Consider the following 20,379-nt stretch of genomic DNA (forward strand, 5'->3'; position numbering starts at 1 on the left):
AACAAAAAAATTGGACAATTGTGTTCTGTTTCAATTGCATTTGTGGAGCAGTGTCTGCCTCCACTTTGTCTTGCACTCCATCCATCTACCCTAGGCTCTTTAATTAGTCTATATAGCCTGGTATCTCCTATTTTCTCTGAAACCATTGAGGCTCAGGCCTCAAGAGAGGGGTCATACCCATCTCCAAGATTCTTCCCAAGGCACTCCAGTTCTCTGGAATGCACTACCCTGATAATCAAGTTAATCACCAATACCCACAATTTTGCCCTAAAAACACATCTCTTTAGAAAGCTATATTATATTCACTAATGTAAAACTACTGCCTGTTTATCATATGTATGCACTCTCACTCAGAATCTGATCACAGTACCTCCCACAACCCATACACTGGATGGATGGATGGTTTGTAATCTGCTGCAGAATATGTTGGCGATATAGAAATAAAGATTATTATAATATATAAGCAAGCAGCTGACTGGTATTCTGGCATTAGAGTGATAACAAGCAGGTACGAGAAAATCATGGTCGTAAGGCCCATTTAGCATTAGTTTTCTCGTTTCCGAACCATTGTATGATTGTTCCACCTTCAAAAACCATTATTGACAGCGTGATAATAATCCCTGATAAGAGGGACCGCATGCTGAGTTCTCCATGGGCAGCGCTGATAGCATTGTCTGCAGCCGGCAGCCCGCAGGAGAACACAAGCAATGTATTTAGAGAACAGACCACCCACTGTTCTTAAAATACATTCAATTAAAGCTAGTTAGCTACTAATGTGCTGATTAGCCCATTAATGCCTAATGCAAAATGATCACTTAAAACTGTCAGTTTCTGACGAATTTTAAGCGATCATCTTTGCGTGTAAATAGGCCTTTAGCTAGAAGTTTTTCAAACTACTGTGCTCACTTGTTGGAGATTTCACAAGTCATTGCATATAAAAGCACTGGAATCAGTGGGAAGAATATTACAGTCCTCTAAACATTGCTATCAAAACCAGATTTATGAAGAATTTACAAAACTAAGTGTACACTAAGACTAGAAACAGAGGTGTAGATAGGGATGCAAGTGGGCCCTTAACAAAGTAAAACGTGTTTGCAACAGTTATCTTTGGATTCCTGTTTTTCCCACTAAAGGTTTCCCAACCTAAACACACTCTCCATCCAGCAGCTCTCTACAGTTATGAGCCTGATGCCACAAATGCCCATAAAACTGAACCTGCTCTATGGCAAAGTATCTGTAAGTAGTTTATTTAACAGATAATGCTGTCATAATGATAATTACTGCTCAAAAAATAGAGACACACTGACAACACTCTTACAAATAGTGACATACAAGTGGTGCACCATTTCTTTCCCTATAGTAAGTAAAGTAATAATTTTCACTGCATATTCTCTTGATGTTAATACCCATGAGTAACCCGTTAAAATGTAATAGTGCCCCCTTTACCAGAATAGTGCCCCCAAGTGTTCCCTTTACAGTAATAAACAATGAAGTGCTCCCATGCTAGGTGCACAGTTCAGACACAATCCTCTGCTTCTGTGTCTGGCAAATATGGGTGTCGGCCCATTCTCTCTGTTCCCAGGGCTTATATTCACTCTCTTCCAGCACTTCTAGGGGGTTAATAGCTTCTGGTCTCCTGTTCAGCTGATGCTCGTTTTCTAATCACCGTTCTATATAGCTGCCCTTGGCCTTTCAGACCTTGCTGCAGTGTTGATGAGAGTTTGTTCCCTTCACGTCCAGCAGCTTCTTCGGCAGTTACCTTGCTACCTTGCGTTTTTCATTTGTGTACTCTGTAGTCAGTTGTTCCTGTTGTTTGCTTCTCTGTTTATCCTTGTCCACTTCTTCCTCCTAGGTTTCTTAACTCCCCGGTGTTGTTCTATCTTTGTCTTATAGGTGCTCTGGCCCGCCACAGCAAGTCAGCGCCTAGAGGAAAACCATGGGGTCATCCTTATCAGGATGAATGCTCCACTTGTAGGCAGGGGTCTCCATCTCCTGGTTATTGGTTCAGGGCAAGATACCTTCCCTAGTTTCCATCTATATATGGGGCTGTTCATCTGGTATCTTTTCTCCCATGCTGGTTTCGGCTGTCAGCCGTGCTGGATCGAATCTGCAGGTTGACACAGTGGTTCCCCATCCACAGTCCTTACAACCCAATTGCTTTCTTTATAGTAATACCTCCTGAGGTACAAGTAAAAGTGCTCACAAATGCTCCATTCAAAGAATAGTGCTCCCTGACAACCCCTTTTACAGTATTTATACCCCTGGAGTTTCCTCGTAAAAGTAATAGTGCCCCAAAGTACCTTCTTTTAAAGTAATAACACTCCCTTAAGTGCTACCAAGTCCCTCCTTTAACATAATTGTGCTCTCTTTAAAGTAACAGTTCCCCAAAGTGCCGTCTTTCTAGTAATAGTACTCTCTGAACTGTCCCCATGAAGCAATAGTGCCTCCTTTAAAGTAATAATGCCCCTTAAGTACAAATAGGGGGGAAAAAGCCTTAGGCCTCATGTCCACGGGCAAAAGAATTAAAATACGCAGCGGATCACCCGCATGCGGATCCGCATCCCATAGGGATGCATTGACCACCCGCGGGTAAATAAATACCCGCGGATGGTCAATAAAAGGGAATAAAAAAAAAATGGAGCATGAAAAAATCCGGACCATGCTCCATTTTCGTGCGGGTCTCCCGCAGGCTTCTATTGAAACCTATGGAAGCCGTCCGGATCCGCAGGAGACCAAAATCAGAATATACTCCCCTGCTCTGAATCTTCCCTTCTTCGCGGCTTCATCTTCTCTCCGTCGCGGCCGGATCTTTTTTCTTCGTGCCGGCGCATGCGCGCGGCACGCAACCGACGTGCCGTGCACATCCGCCAGGCCGAAGAAAGAAGATTCGGCCACGATGGAGAGAAGATGAAGCCGCGATGAAGGGAAGATCCGGAGCGTGCGAGAGGTGAGTTATTTCTTATTTTCAGCGCTCATGTCCGCAGGGCAAGAGGGACCCGCTTCGGATTCTCCATGGAAAATCCGTAGCAGGCCTGATTTTCCCCGTGGACATGAGGCCTTATACATAGTTGATCAGCACAAAGTCCTCTTTTGGATCAGCACAGGCAGTGTGATGCAATGAAATACTCGCACCGACTGCATTGGGAAAAGAAGCTATATTCTCTATATACAACTTACGGAAAAACAGTCTTCTTTCTTATTTCTGGAGGTCCATATGGATCATAGCTGGTTGGCCCAGGATAATTTGAGGCAATTTTCAATATGTCCCGTGAAGTCTTTGACTTGAAGCATGAAACCAGGACCGTTGGAGATTCTTTAACTAGAGAGTCATTTATTGTATAGTGACCTAAAATGATATACTGTTCAATTATGAAGGGATTGAGTGAGAATATCAGCTTTGGTGCAGCGCACATTTGTAAAATACAACCTTCTACAATTTACAACAACTGTGAGAATGTGAAGACTGATATTTTAGGTGTGGAAAAGAAATAATGTAAATATTGATAGATAACTTGTTACTTGTACCATGACAACCAACCTAAAAAGAATTTAACATAAGTTCATTCACTTAATCATTCTATGGGTAAAAATATGTAGATTAACCCTTCCATGACTAAAGGTTATTGATGCTCCTGCGTCCAGGTTCCATTCTGCAGTTCTGCTATTCCCACTTTAAAAAATAATTCCCTAGCCTACCATCTGGGCTATGGACACCAACTTTTGTTATTTTCATCTTGTATCCATCCTTTTCTTCTGTCAATTCTGACACTCTGGGAAAAGAAACTCGGGCGGGTTCTGTTAGATAAGCTCCTACACGTAACAGGCTAGTAAACCACTAGTCTGTTTATGTGATAGCTAAAGAAGCAGCAGATTGGTGAACGGGGTGTTCTCTATAGAGAAGCAGGGGGCTAGTGCTTCTCTCCTTTTCCTCACCTGGGGATATGTGTCCTGAATAAGCACAGGCACAAAAACCCTTGCGATACCGGCTTAGCGTCCCAGTATGCATATTGCATAGGACGAACCGGCTATCCAATCTCTGGACAGAGACGGATTGCTCCAATACTACTTTACTCACAGCATAATACTGCATCCCTATGGTATGTTTCTGTGAGTAGTAGCAGCTTGAACATTCCCGTATCAGTCCTGAACACCCCACGCCAGACATTCGCATTCAAGGCTGATTTGGGTCATTAGGATACGCTATCTCTGGCAAATCTCAAATTATTGCTTTTGTCAATAAGAGAAATTTGAGTATCGAACTTTCTACCCAGGCTAGACCCGATCCTTTGAGAAACCTGCTGCATGAACAGGCCCTCCAAAAATTAAGATATTCGTTTCTTTATCAATTGGTCTATTGGTGACCTCATGATATCATCTATACTGTCTCTACTCAATCCCGATTTATAATGCTCCTGATGATCCACGAGAATTGAAGTGGTGAAACGCGTCGAGCAATTAAATACGAGAATCAGCATACTAAAAAGGGAAATTCGAATACGCTTGGGTCAAGTATTTACACTACGACCCTTATCTATAGAGGCGAGGCCGTCCTATACTAACCGGGAGACTCTCTCTGGAGGTTGGCATCATACATATCTAGCAACCTCGGGAGATGATCCCTACGGCCAAGGCCAATTCCGACTATCCATTTAGGAATTGGTCAGGTACCTCTACCCTCCTTTGAAAAAAAGGGGGGGGGGCAAAAAAGAATTGTGAAGAAACGAACGTTCAAATCACTAAAAATTGCATCCATCTACGGTGTGTGGGCTTTATAAATAAAAAAGACCAAAACAACTGGGGATAATCTCACAAACCCCAAGTACCAATATACCCCTGCCTCATACATTACCGGCTTTAAGCAGGACAAAAAAACTTCGTGGTCGCCGGTGACCAGATCACACAAACACCCACACACACAGCACAATTGGATGCCCATCTTTAGTGACGGTGTGGTTGGATGGTATTTACCACGCCCCTTACTTACTTTTTTTGTTTTTGTTGTTTTATGTGTTGTGCCCCTATATGTGCATTTTTAAAAAGTTCAAAATAAAAATTATATTTTTTTCAATTCAAGTCACCACTGTGAAAGGGCTACTCAAGTTAAATTTGGAGACTTTTTGCTCTGCCTACTCTGTGAAATACTTTAAAAAATTCATAACTTTTTTAGGTTTTGGGTGATATTACTGCATGAGAGCTGGCTCTGGTGGGACGCGTTCCATTTTTCAATGGCACCATTTAACATACCATATTACTAGAGATGAGCGAACATACTCGTCCGAGCTTGATACTCGTTCGAGTATTAGCGTGTTCGAGATGCTCGTTACTCGAGACGAGTACCACGCGATGTTCGAGTTACTTTCACTTTCATCTCTGAGACGTTAGCGCGCTTTTCTGGCCAATAGAAAGACAGGGAAGGCACTACAACTTCCCCCTGCGACGTTCAAGCCCTATACCACCCCCCTGCAGTGAGTGGCTGACGAAATCAGGTGTCACCCGAGTATATAAATCGGCCCCTCCCGCGGCTCGCCACAGATGCATTCTCACATAGCTCAGGGAAAGTGCTGCTGATGCTGGAACTGCTATAGGGAGAGTGTTAGGAGTGATTTTAGGCTTCAAGAACCCCAACGGTCCTTCTTAGGGCCACATCTGACCGTGTGCAGTACTGTTGAGGCTGCTTTTTGCAGTGTTGCACTTTTTTTGTATATCAGCCGTGCAGAGCATTGCGTCCTCAGTCTGTAGTAATTTTACATAGTATAGGGCCAGTAGTGCTGAGGCAGGGACAGTGAAAAAGGTGAAAGACGTATACTGTCTATATAGGCAGTGGGCTTTTCCAAAAAAATTTGGGAAAAAACATTCTATTTGGGCTGCCTGTGACCGTCCTGAGTGTACTGCGTCTCTGCTGGGGGTAGTAGTCCTAATTAATACGCAGCCAGCTAAGTGTTACAGCAGGCTTGCGCAAAATTCTTTCCTGGCTCTGCGTTGGCCGTTACATCACCGCTGTCATCCTGTCCAGAGGGAAACAGTCTGCAGTAATTTTACATAGTATAGGGCCAGTAGTGCTGAGGTAGGGACAGTGAAAAAGGTGAAAGACGTATACTGTCTATATAGGCAGTGGACTTTTCCCAAAAAATTTGGGACAAAAAAATATATTTGGGCTGCCTGTGACCGTCCTGACTGTACTGCGTCTCTGCTGGGGGTAGTAGTCCTAATTCATACGCAGCCAGCTAAGTGTTACAGCAGGGTTGCGCAAAATTCTTTCCTGGCTCTGCTGTGCGTTCCGTAAGCGAAGTCAGCCTCCAACCACAGGCCAATAAGCGGCACAATTAATTACAGCGTTCTGTTTCTGCACTACTGGTAATACACCATGCTGAGGGGTAGGGGTAGGCCTAGAGGACGTGGACGTGGACGCGGGCGAGGACGCGGAGGCCCAAGTCAGGGTGTGGGCACAGGCCGAGCTCCTGATCCAGGTGTATCGCAGCCGAATGCTGCGGGATTAGGAGAGAGGCACGCTTCTGGCGTCCCCAGATTAATCTCACAATTAATGGGTCCACGCAGTAGACCTTTATTAGAAAATGAGCAGTGTGAGCAGGTCCTGTTGTGGATGGCAGAAAGTGCATCCAGCAATCTATCGACCACCCAGAGTTCTGCGCCATCCACTGCTGCAACTCTGAATCCTCTGGCTGCTGCTCCTCCTTCCTCCCAGCCTCCTCAATCCATTACAATGACACATTCTGAGGAGCAGGCAGACTCCCAGGAACTGTTCTCGGGCCCCTGCCAAGATTGGGCAGCAATGGTTCCTCTCCCACCGGAGGAGTTTGTCGTGACCGATGCCCAACCTTTGGAAAGTTCCCGGGGTCCGGAGGATGAGGCTGGGGACTTCCGGCAACTGTCTCAAGAGCTTTCAGTGGGTGAGGAGGACGATGACGATGAGACACAGTTGTCTATCACTCAGGTAGTAGTAATTGGAGTAAGTCCGAGGGAGGAGCGCACAGAGGATTCGGAGGAAGAGCAGCAGAACGATGAGGTGACTGACCCCACCTGGTTCGCTAAGCCTACTGAGGACAGGTCTTCAGAGGGGGAGGCAACTGCAGCAGCAGGGCAGGTTGGAAGAGCCAGTGCGGTGGCCAGGGGTAGAGGCAGGGCCAGACCGAATAATCCACCAACTGTTTCCCAAAGCGCCCCCACGCGCCATGCCACCCTGCAGAGGCCGAGGTGCTCAAAGGTCTGGCAGTTTTTCACTGAGAGTGCAGACGACCGACGAACAGTGGGGTGCAACCTTTGTCACGCCAAGATCAGCCGGGGAGCCACCACCACCAGCCTCACCACCACCAGCATGCGCAGACATATGATGCCCAAGCACCCCACAAGGTGGGACGAAGGCCGTTCACCGCCTCCGGTTTGCACCACTGCCTCTCCCCCTGTGCCCCAACCTGCCACTGAGATCCAACCCCCCTCTCAGGACACAGGCACTACCGTCTCCTGGCCTGCACCCACACCCTCACCTCTGCTGTCCTCGGCCCCATCCACCAATGTCTCTCAGCGCAGCGTCCAGCCGTCGCTAGCGCAAGTGTTTGAGCGCAAGCGCAAGTACGCCGCCACGCACCCGCACGCTCAAGCGTTAAATGTGCACATAGCCAAATTGATCAGCCTCGAGATGCTGCCGTATAGGGTTGTGGAAACGGAGGCTTTCAAAAGCATGATGGCGGCGGCGGCCCCGCGCTACTCGGTTTCCAGTCGCCACTACTTTTCCCGATGTGCCGTCCCAGCCCTGCACGACCACGTTTCCCGCAACATTGTACGCGCTCTCACCAACGCGGTTACTGCCAAGGTCCACTTAACAACAGACACGTGGACAAGCACAGGCGGGCAGGGCCACTATATCTCCCTGACGGCACATTAGTGGAGGCTGGGACAGAGTCAGAGCCTGGGACTGCTCACGTCCTACCCACCCCCAGAATTGCGGGCCCCAGCTCGGTGGTGGTATCTGCGGCGGTGTATGATTCCTCAACTAAACCACCCTCCTCCTCATACGCAACCTCTGTCTCGTAATCAAGATGTGTCAGCAGCAGCACGTCGCCAGCAGTCGGTGTCACGCGGCGTGGCAGCACAGCCGTGGGCAAGCGTCAGCAGGCCGTGCTGAAACTACTCAGCTTAGGAGAGAAGAGGCACACGGCCCATGAACTGCTGCAGGGTCTGACAGAGCAGACCGACCGCTGGCTTGCGCCGCTGAGCCTCCAACCGGGCATGGTCATGTGTGACAATGGCCGTAACCTGGTGGCGGCTCTGCAGCTCGGCAGCCTCACGCATGTGCCATGCCTGGCCCACGTCTTTAATTTGGTGGTTCAGCGCTTTCTGAAAAGCTACCCACGCTTGTCAGACCTGCTCGGAAAGGTGCGCCGGCTCTGCGCACATTTCCGCAAGTCCCACACGGACGCTGCCACCCTGCGCACCCTGCAACATTGGTTTAATCTGCCAGTGCACCGACTGCTGTGCGACGTGCCCACACGGTGGAACTCTACGCTCCACATGTTGGCCAGGCTCTATGAGCAGCGTAGAGCTATAGTGGAATACCAACTCCAACATGGGCGGCGCAGTGGGAGTCAGCCTCCTCAATTCTTTACAGAAGAGTGGGCCTGGTTGGCAGACATCTGCCAGGTCCTTGGAAACTTTGAGGAGTCTACCCAGATGGTGAGCGGCGATGCTGCAATCATTAGCGTCACCATTCCTCTGCTATGCGTCTTGAGAAGTTCCCTGCAAAGCATAAAGGCAGACGCTTTGCGCTCGGAAACGGAGGCGGGGGAAGACAGTATGTCGCTGGATAGTCAGAGCACCCTCATGTCTATATCTCAGCGCGTTGAGGAGGAGGAGGTGGAGGAGCATGAGGAGGAGGGGGAAGAGACAGCTTGGCCCACTGCTGCGGGTACCCATGCTGCTTGCTTGTCATCCTTTCAGCGTGTATGGCCTGAGGAGGAGGAGGAGGAGGAGGAGGAGGATCCTGAAAGTGATCTTCCTAGTGAGGACAGCCATGTGTTGCGTACAGGTACCCTGGCACACATGGCTGACTTCATGTTAGTATGCCTTTCTCGTGACCCTCGCGTTACACGCATTCTGGCCACTACGGATTACTGGGTGTACACACTGCTCGACCCACGGTATAAGGAGAACCTTTCCACTCTCATACCCGAAGAGGAAAGGGGTTCGAGAGTGATGCTATACCACAGGACCCTGGCGGACAAACTGATGATAAAATTCCCATCTGTCAGCGCTAGTGGCAGAAGGCGCAGTTCCGAGGGCCAGGTAGCAGGGGAGGCGCGGAGATCAGGCAGCATGTACAGCACAGGCAGGGGAACACTCTCTAAGGCCTTTGACAGCTTTCTGGCTCCCCAGCAAGACTGTGTCACCGCTCCCCAGTCAAGGCTGAGTCGGCGGGAGCACTGTAAAAGGATGGTGAGGGAGTACGTAACCGATCGCACGACCTTCCTCCGTGACGCCTCTGCCCCCTACAACTACTGGGTGTCGAAGCTGGACACGTGGCCTGAACTCGCGCTCTATGCCCTGGAGGTGCTTGCTTGTCCTGCGGCTAGCGTCTTGTCAGAGAGGGTGTTTAGTGCGGCTGGGGGAATCATCACGGATAAGCGTACCCGCCTGTCAACCGACAGTGCCGACAGGCTTACACTCATAAAGATGAACAAAGCCTGGATTTCCCCAGACTTTTCTTCTCCACCAGCGGACAGCAGCGATACCTAAACAATACGTAGGCTGCACCCGCGGATGGAAGCATCGTTCTCTATCACCATCAAAAACGGGGACCTTTTAGCTTCATCAATCTGTGTATTATATTCATCCTCCTCCTCCTGCTCCTCCTCCTGAAACCTCACGTAATCACGCCGAACGGGCAATTTTTCTTAGGCCCACAAGGCTCAGTCATATAATTTTTGTAAACAATTTTTATACGTTTCAATGCTAATTAAAGCGTTGAAACTTGCGCCTGAACCAATTTTTATTTTAACTGGGCTGCCTCCAGGCCTAGTTACAAATTAAGCCACATTAACCAAAGCGATTAATGTGTTTCACCTGCCCTCTTGGTTGGGCATGGGCAATTTTTCTGAGGTACATTATAAACTGTTGGTACACCAATTTTTTGGGGCCCTCGCCTACAGTGTAATCCAATTAATTTTTTGCCCACCTGCATTAAAGCTGACGTTACATCAGCTGTGCTGGGCACTGCAATGGGATATATTTATGTACCGCCGGTGGGTTCCAGGGAGCCACCCATGCTGTCGGTCCACACGGAGTTGTAACTGCATGTGTCCACTTCTAAAGAACCCCAGTCTGACTGGGGCATGCAGTGTGGGCCGAAGCCCACCTGCATTTAACATGACATTACCCCAGCTGTGATGGGCAATGCAATGGGATATATTTATGTACCGCCAGTGGCTTCCTGGCACCCTCCCATGCTGTCGGTCCACACGGAGTTGTAACTGCATGTGTCCACTTCTAAATAACCCCAGTCTGACTGGGGCATGCAGTGTGGGCCGAAGCCCACCTGCATTTAATCTGACGTTAGCTCTGCTGTCCAGGGCACTGCAATGGGATACATTTATGTACAGCCGGTGGGTTCCAGGGAGCCACCCATGCTGTGGGTGCACACGGAATTCCCATTGCGGAGTTGTACCTGCCTGTGACTATTTATAAAAAACCGCAGTCTGACTGGGGCATCCAGACACCTTGACAGAATGAATACTGTGTGGCACATAGGTTCCCCATTGCTATGCCCACGTGTGCAGCTCCAGATGGAGGTGGCACAGGATTGGATTTCTCATTGCTTCTGTACAGCATTGTGGGCTATCGCCCAGCCCCTTTTAAAGAGGGTCGCTGCCTAGCCGTGCCAACCCTCTGCAGTGTGTGCCTGCGGTTCCTCCTCATGGCAGACGCACTTATAAATAGACATGAGGGTGGTGTGGCATGAGGGCAGCTGAAGGCTGCGCAGGGACAATTTGGTGTGCGCTGTGGACACTGGGTCGTGCGGGGGGGGGGGGGGGGTTGGGCAGCATGTAACCCAGGAGAAGTGGCAGCGGAGTGTCATGCAGGCAGTGATTGTGCTTTGTTGGAGGTAGTGTGGTGCTTAGCTAAGGTATGCATTGCTAATGAGGGCTTTTCAGAAGTAAAAGTTGTTGGGAGGGGGGGTGGCCCACTCTTGCCGCTATTGTGGCTTAATAGTGGGACCTGGGAACTTGAGATGCAGCCCAACATGTAGCCCCTCGCCTGCCCTATCCATTTCTGTGTCGTTCCCATCACTTTCTTGAATTGCCCAGATTTTCACAAATGGAAACCTTAGCGAGCATCGGCGATATACAAAAATGCTTGGGTCGCCCATTGACTTCAATAGGGTTCGTTACTCAAAACGAACCCTCGAGCATCGCGAAAATTTCGTCCCAAGTAACGAGCACCCGAGCATTTTGGGGCTCGCTCATCTCTACATATTACATACCGGAAGACTTTTAAAAATTGCTCGGGGAGGGATAGTCATATAGTTTTTGGTTTTTTTTATATAGTAAGGCCGCCAGCATACGGACGGATTTCTGCTGCGGAATCTTGAGCGGGCGTCCACCTCCCAGATCTGTAAACTTTGGAATACTTTAAAAATGCTTGTTTAAGCATTTAACCTACCTAATTAAAAAAAAAAAAAACAATACCGTTAAAGCAGATCTGTCATCAGAATACGGTGTTGTTTGTAAAGGGTTGTTCTCCTCTTTATTCTTAGTATAGGTGGGGAACACATCACCAAGTAATGCTATATTCTAGCAGCATGCCATCAGTTGGGAATAACCCTTTAAGGGCAGCATATTATCGTGATATATCCAATAGGCTATTGTACCACAGAATAATTCTGTGTAGAGTTTGTGTAATAGTCCAGCAGGCCTGTCATGTTAATATGCTGCCTCCTAGAGAGAACTGGTCAGCTCTCCTGACATGTCGGTTATAGTAAATACATGCATTACCCATGAAATAGCAATTCTGCAGGATTCTTCAGTTATTCCTCCTGGAAATATATGAATAAACTGAAATACTGGTTGTTACCATTCTCCTTGTCAATTCATTCATGTATTTATAGGAGGAATGACAGAAGAATTACACAATGTTGAGTTCTGAGAAAAGGTGCTTCAGTGTAATTTTTATGGAAAATGCATGGCTTTTCTAAAAGATATCTTTGAACAGAACACCATATTCAGAGCAGTCATGGTTGGAAGTTCTCATATGAACATGTACAATATCAATAAGGTATAGTGGGTTAAAGGATCGATGGGAATCTGATAGCTGGGGCGCACCAATCACCAGAACTGGGTCCCTGGCTCAGCTTTTTCCATCAGTGATACAGACTTTCAATGGAGCGTTAGGGAGCATGCTTGACCCTTGACCAATTGTAAGAGTGCATTCACAATGGCGAGCGCGATATCAGTCGCCTTTGTGAATACACTCACACAGGTGTCCCAATATCGTGCTTGTAAAATTGTGATTTTGGATAACAGCAATGGTGCCTCGCAGCTATGTACTTGCAATTTTCATTGGCAGTGCTTCTAATAGCTTTCATTGGTAAAAACAAAAGGATCCTCTTTGCCTGTGTGGTGATGGTCAGCCAGGACAGAAGTTCCCTCATTATTAAGCCTTTTGGGACCACAAATTGCTTGTATGTTTTAAACACCAACTGAACCGATGAAGGGGTTATCCCCGAAACGTGACTTCATATGCTGATCATGCATGTTAGAAGTTTTCCACACCTTTGGTCACTTTATACATGCTTTAACCTGGAGTGTTGTATTTTCTCCACTGCCAGCTTTTAGTCCTATTCTCTTAATGAGGCAATAGGACATCCTTTAAGACTTTTCCATTATTACCAGAACTTACAAGGTGAGGGTCCTCTCCAAGGGTTCAGCTGCATAGTATCCCTCTTTGTTCCTGAGATGAAAGCTGCATGTGCAGATATATTATTATTTGAATGGCAAAAATGTATAGATGCCTAAAAGGAAAAAAGAAGTTTAAAAAGACATAAAGGACGGAAAGAAAATCTTAAATATATTGTAATTAGTATTATAGAAACACAATGGTAAGTGACTAATTTCATCAAATGTGAATCAACTTAAAAGTGAATCTTGAACATTTATCAACATCTTAGCTTTATGTCTAAAATTTTGTGATGATTAACTCGCTACTATAGCTTCATAGTGGTCAAAGCTTAATTTTTTGCTACAGCTCCAAATGCTTGCCATAGACAGGATTAAAAACAATCACAGAAAATGGCCGTTACTTACTGACTGAGGAGTGCATATAGATGCATCCTCCTCTCACCATGCAGGTAGCTGACTACCCTGTATCCACTATGTGTGGGAGTGTACACCATGCATGCACCCCCTCATTATCAGGAGGCAGTGTGAGTGGGTGTTTTATCGGTGCCCTCACAGATGTTATTGGCTCCTCCATTTGGTAGTCAGCTACCTGCATGGTGAGAGGAGGATGCATCTATATGCACTCCTCAGTCAGTAAGTAACGGCCATTTTCTGTGATTGTTTTTAATTCTTGATTTCCCCTTCTGTGATCCATAGACAGAATTAAAATGCTAAACTCCTGATTGCCTGCACTTAGCACTAGGAGAGCCCAATAACTTACAGAACACTTTCATGGGCTGAACTAGGTAATAACACTATATATAGTGTGCTCATAAGCTCATAAGTAATTTATCAATTAACGCTTCAACCAATATGAAAAATATTAAGAACTTAATGAGCACAGAATTTTGGACCTATTCAGGTGAAAAATGGTATCCAAGGGTGAACATTCAGGTTAAAGTCTGATACGGTTTTAAAGTTTAAGTTAATTAAATTCCTGGGAAAGCAGTAGTTTAAATGATCTCATGAAGTTACTTAGACAGGTAACTCATACAGTTACTTGTGTAACATACATACACGCTTCGTAAAAATACAAATGTAAAGCCCCTAGATGAGTTGTCATTTTTCTGCAAGACTCAGCATGCAGTTACATCAGATACATAAATGATTAGAGTTGTGGTGTGATTAGATGAGCGGTCTTGACACCTGAGGCCCTGAGTGGTTTCACCCTTGGCCTACAAAAAGGCTCTCTTGGGTGTAGTGGAAATCTCTTTCCACTTGTGCGGATCTTATTGACCACTAGACGCCTCTACGACGCAATCAAAGAGATTTTACCCAGTTAAGAGTTTGAAAAGGGGTGCATTATAGGAATGTGAGAAGCTGGATTGTCATATTGATAAATTGCCTGCCACCTAGGCCAATCTGACCAGATTTCTGAGATCTTGTGACCAATGGATGCATGAGGGCATGTACACAAGGCAACCAGGTTCAGGATGCCCTCAACCGACCACCAGTAAAAAGAATTATCTGATTGTCCTACCAGCACAAGCAGATCCAACTGTTCAGTTTTCCTCCATCCAGAGACAGGTGGCACCATCATTACAGGCCCCTGTGTCTGTCGGAACGGATTCCAGGCACTTGGCTGAAGGACATTTGGTCTCACAGCGCCCATTACATGTACTGCTTTTGACACTCACCCACCATTGCTTTCATTTGCAATGGTGTCATGAATCACAAAACTGTGCACCAACAATGGCCATGTTCAAACTGCCCTCACTGCTGGTGTGAAGGTCTGGCAGGTCATCGCATTCGGCAGTCGGTCACCCCTAGTAGTGGTATGAGGAACAATGATATCTCAGCGATATGTTCAGGGCATCCTGCAGATATGTGTGTTTCTCATGACAGGGCTTCCAAGCAGGATAATGCTCAGCCACACACAACAAGGGTGTCACAGGAATACCTCCACAACATTGCCACCCTTCCGTGACCCGCTTGGTCGCCAGATTTGTCACCAGCAGAACAAGTATGAGACTATCTGGGATGCCAACTTTGACAGTCTACAAGTTTGCATAATCTAGAGGCTCAGTTACAGCAAATGTGGACCAATATGCTGCAGGATACCATAGGGAACCTGTATGCCTCCATGCCCGCCCATATCACATCTTACATCCAAGCTAGAGGCGGCACAACAGGGTACTAGAGCCTCCATGCCCGCCCGTATCACCTCTTGTATCCAAGCTAGAGGTGGTACAACAGGGTACTAGAGTCTCCATGCCCACTCGTATCAAAGGAGAGGCGGCGGGAGCTCAGTGCAGTGCTCCCGGCTCTTCCAGCCTCCTCCCCCTGCAGAGAGGGACGCCGTATATCGGCCAGGCATAAAAACCGAGCCGATATACAGTCGTCTGAATGCAGCCCTAAAAGTTAAATTCTCTTAAAGTGCACCAGATTTATCACAGCGGCTATGCTAAATAATAATTCTGTAGAATTTTAGGACAGTCTAGTCTAAGTTTAGACCACCTATTAATTGTCTTAATTTATTGTATCTGGCTGCAATTAACTTGACTGAACACTGCCTGTTCATTAGAACTATTCTTTACATCCTTCTCAGACCGCTGCCGCTGGATGCTTTTCCTTGATGACACCATTTTTAGTATGTTCTGAAAAATAATGCATAAAAAAACCTACCAAGTTTGGCAGTTTTTGAAATACTGGCCCCGGATAGTCTAGCACTGACGACTATGACTTCTTTGAAGTCACTCAGCTTGATTTTTGCCTTCTAATGTGAATTCCCACTGGAACTCATCACATGTCTAATACCCATAGGGAAACAGTGATATTATGCAAATATAATACAGCACATACGAATTATGCAATAACAATGTGTGGTGGTAATAATAATAGAAGTAAGTAAAAATAAGTAGCAGGTATTAAAGAACAGTATTTTTGGTGTCATCAACAGATATGGCCATCTGGCAGCTTTAGGCCTCCTATACACTGCAGAGCTGGATTCCGCAGCGGAGTCCACCTCTGCCAGCAGTGGGGTCCCAGCTTACCTGCTCTGTCGCCGGGTAATCTGTACTGTGGATAGATCCAGCGGCTTGCCGTCACACATGCGCAGTACAGGTTTTTGTTTAAAAATTTTTCTCGTGCCGATGCGGGGAGACGACGCAGAACTAACGATCTGTCCGCAATGTTCATTGTGGATGGGACGCGGATGAGATGGCTTGCATTGACATCCATGCTAATATAGAGTATGCTGCGATTTTTCTTCTGCTTGCAGAAACTGCAATTGATTTCCTCAAGTGTGGAGGAAGAATCGATTTCCCATATCATGCTATGGGCGCTATTTGCTGCGGATCAGTGGTGGGGAATCCCGCTGCGGATTCTGCAGCAAATATACGCCCATGGGCAGGGGGCCAGAATATAGTAGGGGAAAAAAACATACATAAAAGGTGTTACACTTACATTGTACTGATTTGGAGCTGGTGTCTTATGTTTTGTATCCTCCACTTTGAGAGCAATAGGCTGATGAAACATGCTGGAGTTACTCTTGTTAAAATCCTTCTTTGAAAACAATGAACCTTTTATATAGTAAGAATTCGGAGCTGGATTGCGCACAGGCCTAATGCAAGAAATTCTAGGTACCTAAATCAATGGAGTGGATCATATAAACATGCATCATTCTTTGCAATGTATAATGACAGAATACTTTTCAAATACTATACTGATTGATATTTTAAGGTTTTTAACCATAGTGTAAATGTTTTGTTAAGAGAAGCAATGCAGACAGTACAGTCTTCAAAGGGTGGAGGTCTAAAGGCCTTGTAATAACATTCCACAATGTACTGTAGGTAAAAGGAGAAGGGGACTCTGAACATGTTAGTATTCCAGCAGAAGTAGATTTCCTGCACAATTAGTGCATACTTTGCTATGATCCCTCCAGCACATTACAACATAGGAGGAAGCATCGGGCGGCTCCCTACCACCTTCTCCCCGCCCAGCTCATCTAGACTCACTAATATTTCATCAATCGTGTATAGGAGAACTTATAGGTGAGCAGAAAGAAGCTGGTGGGGAGCCACCCTGATGACTGTTCTCCTTGTCAACGTATACTCTTTAAACTTTTTTCTCTGAAACACTCTAGCATTTCAGAGTAAAACATAATGTGATTGTTGCCAGCATGAAAAACCAAGTAATCTTGTAGATATGATACCTTTTAATGGCTAACAAAAATGCATGATGATATTGTGAGCTTTCGAACCTCTCAGGATTCTTCCTCGGGCATATTATAATAACTCCGAAGAGGCATGCATATAAAACAATTTCAAATCACAAAGCTACAGAAGAATTTGGTTATATAAACTTATAACGACTTTTGACAGTTCCAACAGAGGGTTAAAGGATAAGAAATCTATTGCAGAGATAACACTCTGACATGGTGACCCCCTATCACTAATTCAAGGACCATAAAACCTTCACATCTTTATCAGTGGACTATTTAAGTATGTTTTTATTTCACATGTGCAAATTAATCACATCCATGTCTGTGCCTTGTCATAAGTATGTGTTTCTATATAATATATATATATATATATATATATATATATATATATATATATATATATACACACACATACATACATATATATACACACACACACACACACGCCTCTTTGAATCCATTTCTGTATGCCTGACTAAGAGTCCTGAAGTCCTGAGAGGTTCAAAAGCTCGCATTCAGACCATGTATTTTTGTTAGCTTTGAAAAAGTATTATATCTACAAGATTACATGGTTTCTCTTACTGAGAACAATCACATTTTGCTCTACTGGCTAACACAGTATGAAACTTTTTGCATTAGAGTAAAACATAACATTTTGTGATGTAAGTGCCTCTCTGGATTTCATGCTGATAGGTTCCCTTTATGATGAAATATTTAACCAGAGATATTCTATATACCGTGTACACTCGAGTATAAGCCGAGTTTTTCAGCACATTTTTTTGTGCTGAAAAAGCCTCCCTCGGCTTATACTCGAGTGAGGTAAAAAAACCAAAAACGTAATACTCACCTCCCAGCTGGCGTCTGTGTCCCTGGCGCGATGGTTTCCTGGGCGAAGCGGCAAGCTGCTTGAGAATTCCCCCCACTCGGCTTTGAAATTCCCTGCCGTCAGCACTGTGTAAGTAAGCACTGTGATTGGATTGAGTGCCAGTCAATCACAACCGGCGCTCGATCATTCACAGGCATTCAGTGAATGACATCACTGAATGGCTGTGAATGGTTTATCGAGCGCCAGCTGTGATTGGCTGGCGCTCAATCCAATCACAGCGCTTACTTACACAGTGCTGACGGCAGGGAATTTCAAAGCCGAGTGGGGGGAATTCTCAAGCAGCTTGACGGAAGGGAATTCAAAGCGAAGCAGGGAGCTGACAGTAGGGAGAATTCTCAAGCAGCTTGCCACACCGCCGTGGACACAGACGCCTGCTGGGAGGGGAGTATTGCGGTTTTTTTTACCTAGTATATATTCGAGTATAGCTAGGCTTATACTCGAGTGAATAAGTTTTACCAGTTTTTTGTGGTAAAACGTCTTGATTTAGCTTATACTCGAGTACATACAGTATGTATTTTTTAAAGATGTTTATTTTTTTTTTACCTTCGATGGAAATCCTCCTGTCCCTTTACTTGAAAATGAAACACTGTCAGTATTTGCTCCTTGTCCAATATTGTACGATCCTGGGCCTGGATTTTCATTCTGACAAAGAAGAGAAGATTTACATGTGAAATTTTATTTATTTTTTTGCATTAGGCCTGCTTCACAGTAACGCATTGTAATATGTCAGTAATATGGATATGTTACAGATGATATTGTAACAATATATCATCAGTATTTTATCATTGTTTGATCTGTGTTTGCCTCCGAGTTTGCTGCCAATGGTTTTTATTCTTTACTGCGTGGGGCCGCATCCTGTCCAGCCAGCAAGTAGAGTGTTGCAAAAAAACATGAAGAGCAGTACCGCCACCCTCAATTACTACTAGTCACAGCAGCAGCAACATCGAACCCACAGCTAGGTATGCTCACAGGAATTGTACAGCCTGGGCAGTCTTTGAAATTGTACATGTCGACAGAAGAGCGGTCATCTGTAAGATCTGTGGTAAGCGTTTAAAACGCAGTAAGAATGTAAACAACTTCAACACAATGTGTATGAGCAGATATATGGACTCCCACAATACACCACCTTGAAGAGCCCATCTGGGCCAGAAGGCAAAGAGTCAGCCTCATCCGGTTTCCTCTTCCGCTGTCTCTTCCTCCATCTCCCTCCCTGTTCATGCAGCAGCCTCTGAGCACCAAGAGGCAGTTTTGTGTAGGGGCAGTAGCACACCTACTTCAGGCTTGCCCTCCGCAATTGATGATCATGCTGCAGGCTTCAAAACCAGGAGTGGGAAGCGGAGAGCAGAAGCTGAGCCACCACCATCACCAACATTGACATCTACCCCATATTTCAGTGTGTCCCACCCCAACTATCCGTGAGCACAAAACCAGAATGCAAGCATTGAAAGATGCTGGCAATGGTAATGCTGCCCTTCAGGCAAGTAGTCTCAGATGCCTTCTGCAACATGATGTTCTGTGCTAACCAACACTACCAGATAGCCAGCCACCATTTCTTTGCCTAAAAAGCCGTCCCTGCCCTGCACTGCCGTGTGAGTGATAACGTGTCCTTGGCATTAACGAATCCCGAGAGGAGACTTAATAAGGCTGTCACAGTGTAAAGGAATTAGCCCTATTCTCATTTGCACAAGGAAAGACGAGAAGCAATGGGATGAAACAATATCAGGCTTCTACTTTGCTAGAACAAAGAAAGAGCCTGATATAGTTAACCTAGTGTGTCAATGACCATCATGTGATTGTTCCCAGTAAGAGAAACCAAGTAATCTTGTGGATATGATACCTTTTAACGCCTAACAAAAATACATGATGTTATAGTGAGCTTTCACACCTACTTAGGGTTCTTCCTCAGGCTTAACAGAATAAATTTTTATATATATATATATATATATATATATATATATATATATATATATCAACAGAACAGGATGAGTAGAGGAGTAAATACTTAATTAGTCCACAGGATAAGAGACTAATCATGTTAAAGTTTTATGGTCTCTAAATTGGCCTGTGTGTTATCTCTGCTATAGATTTCTCATAATCTACAATCATGCATGAATCCACTTCCAATGTTGATTCCTGCCTTGAGTGTCAAAGATGGTTATAAACCTGTACTCCCAAATTCTTCTATAACGTTGAGATTTGAAGTTGCCTTTTAATATAGTAATCGTCATATGTTCTAGGTTTTCTCCGTGACTAGAAAAATGCTCTGCCACCGGTAATTCTGTCTTTCTTTCTTTCTTTAATGACCATCCACACAATCACCCGAAAAAGGCTAAGCAGAATAAAAAGAATGATGGATCACTTTCCCAGCACTAGTCATATGATTCTAG

General features: G+C 45.5%; 1 protein-coding gene across 3 annotated transcripts in view; it reads right to left on the reverse strand.

The window, feature by feature from the left end:
• The window catches only part of STPG1 (sperm tail PG-rich repeat containing 1), a 98,425-nt gene that overhangs the window by 36,740 nt on the left and 41,306 nt on the right, over positions 1–20,379 (reverse strand). For all 3 annotated transcript variants that reach the window (XM_066575091.1, XM_066575092.1, XM_066575093.1), the window contains 4 exons: positions 18,536–18,634; positions 16,350–16,529; positions 12,907–13,018; positions 3,178–3,346 (listed from right to left, as the gene is read on the reverse strand). In XM_066575091.1, coding sequence (XP_066431188.1) covers positions 3,178–3,346; positions 12,907–13,018; positions 16,350–16,529; positions 18,536–18,634 — 560 coding nt within the window. The remainder of the gene's footprint in view (positions 1–3,177; positions 3,347–12,906; positions 13,019–16,349; positions 16,530–18,535; positions 18,635–20,379) is intronic.

Source organism: Eleutherodactylus coqui, chromosome 1 (genome assembly GCF_035609145.1).
Source record: "Eleutherodactylus coqui strain aEleCoq1 chromosome 1, aEleCoq1.hap1, whole genome shotgun sequence".
NCBI classification, from domain to species: domain Eukaryota; kingdom Metazoa; phylum Chordata; class Amphibia; order Anura; family Eleutherodactylidae; genus Eleutherodactylus; species Eleutherodactylus coqui.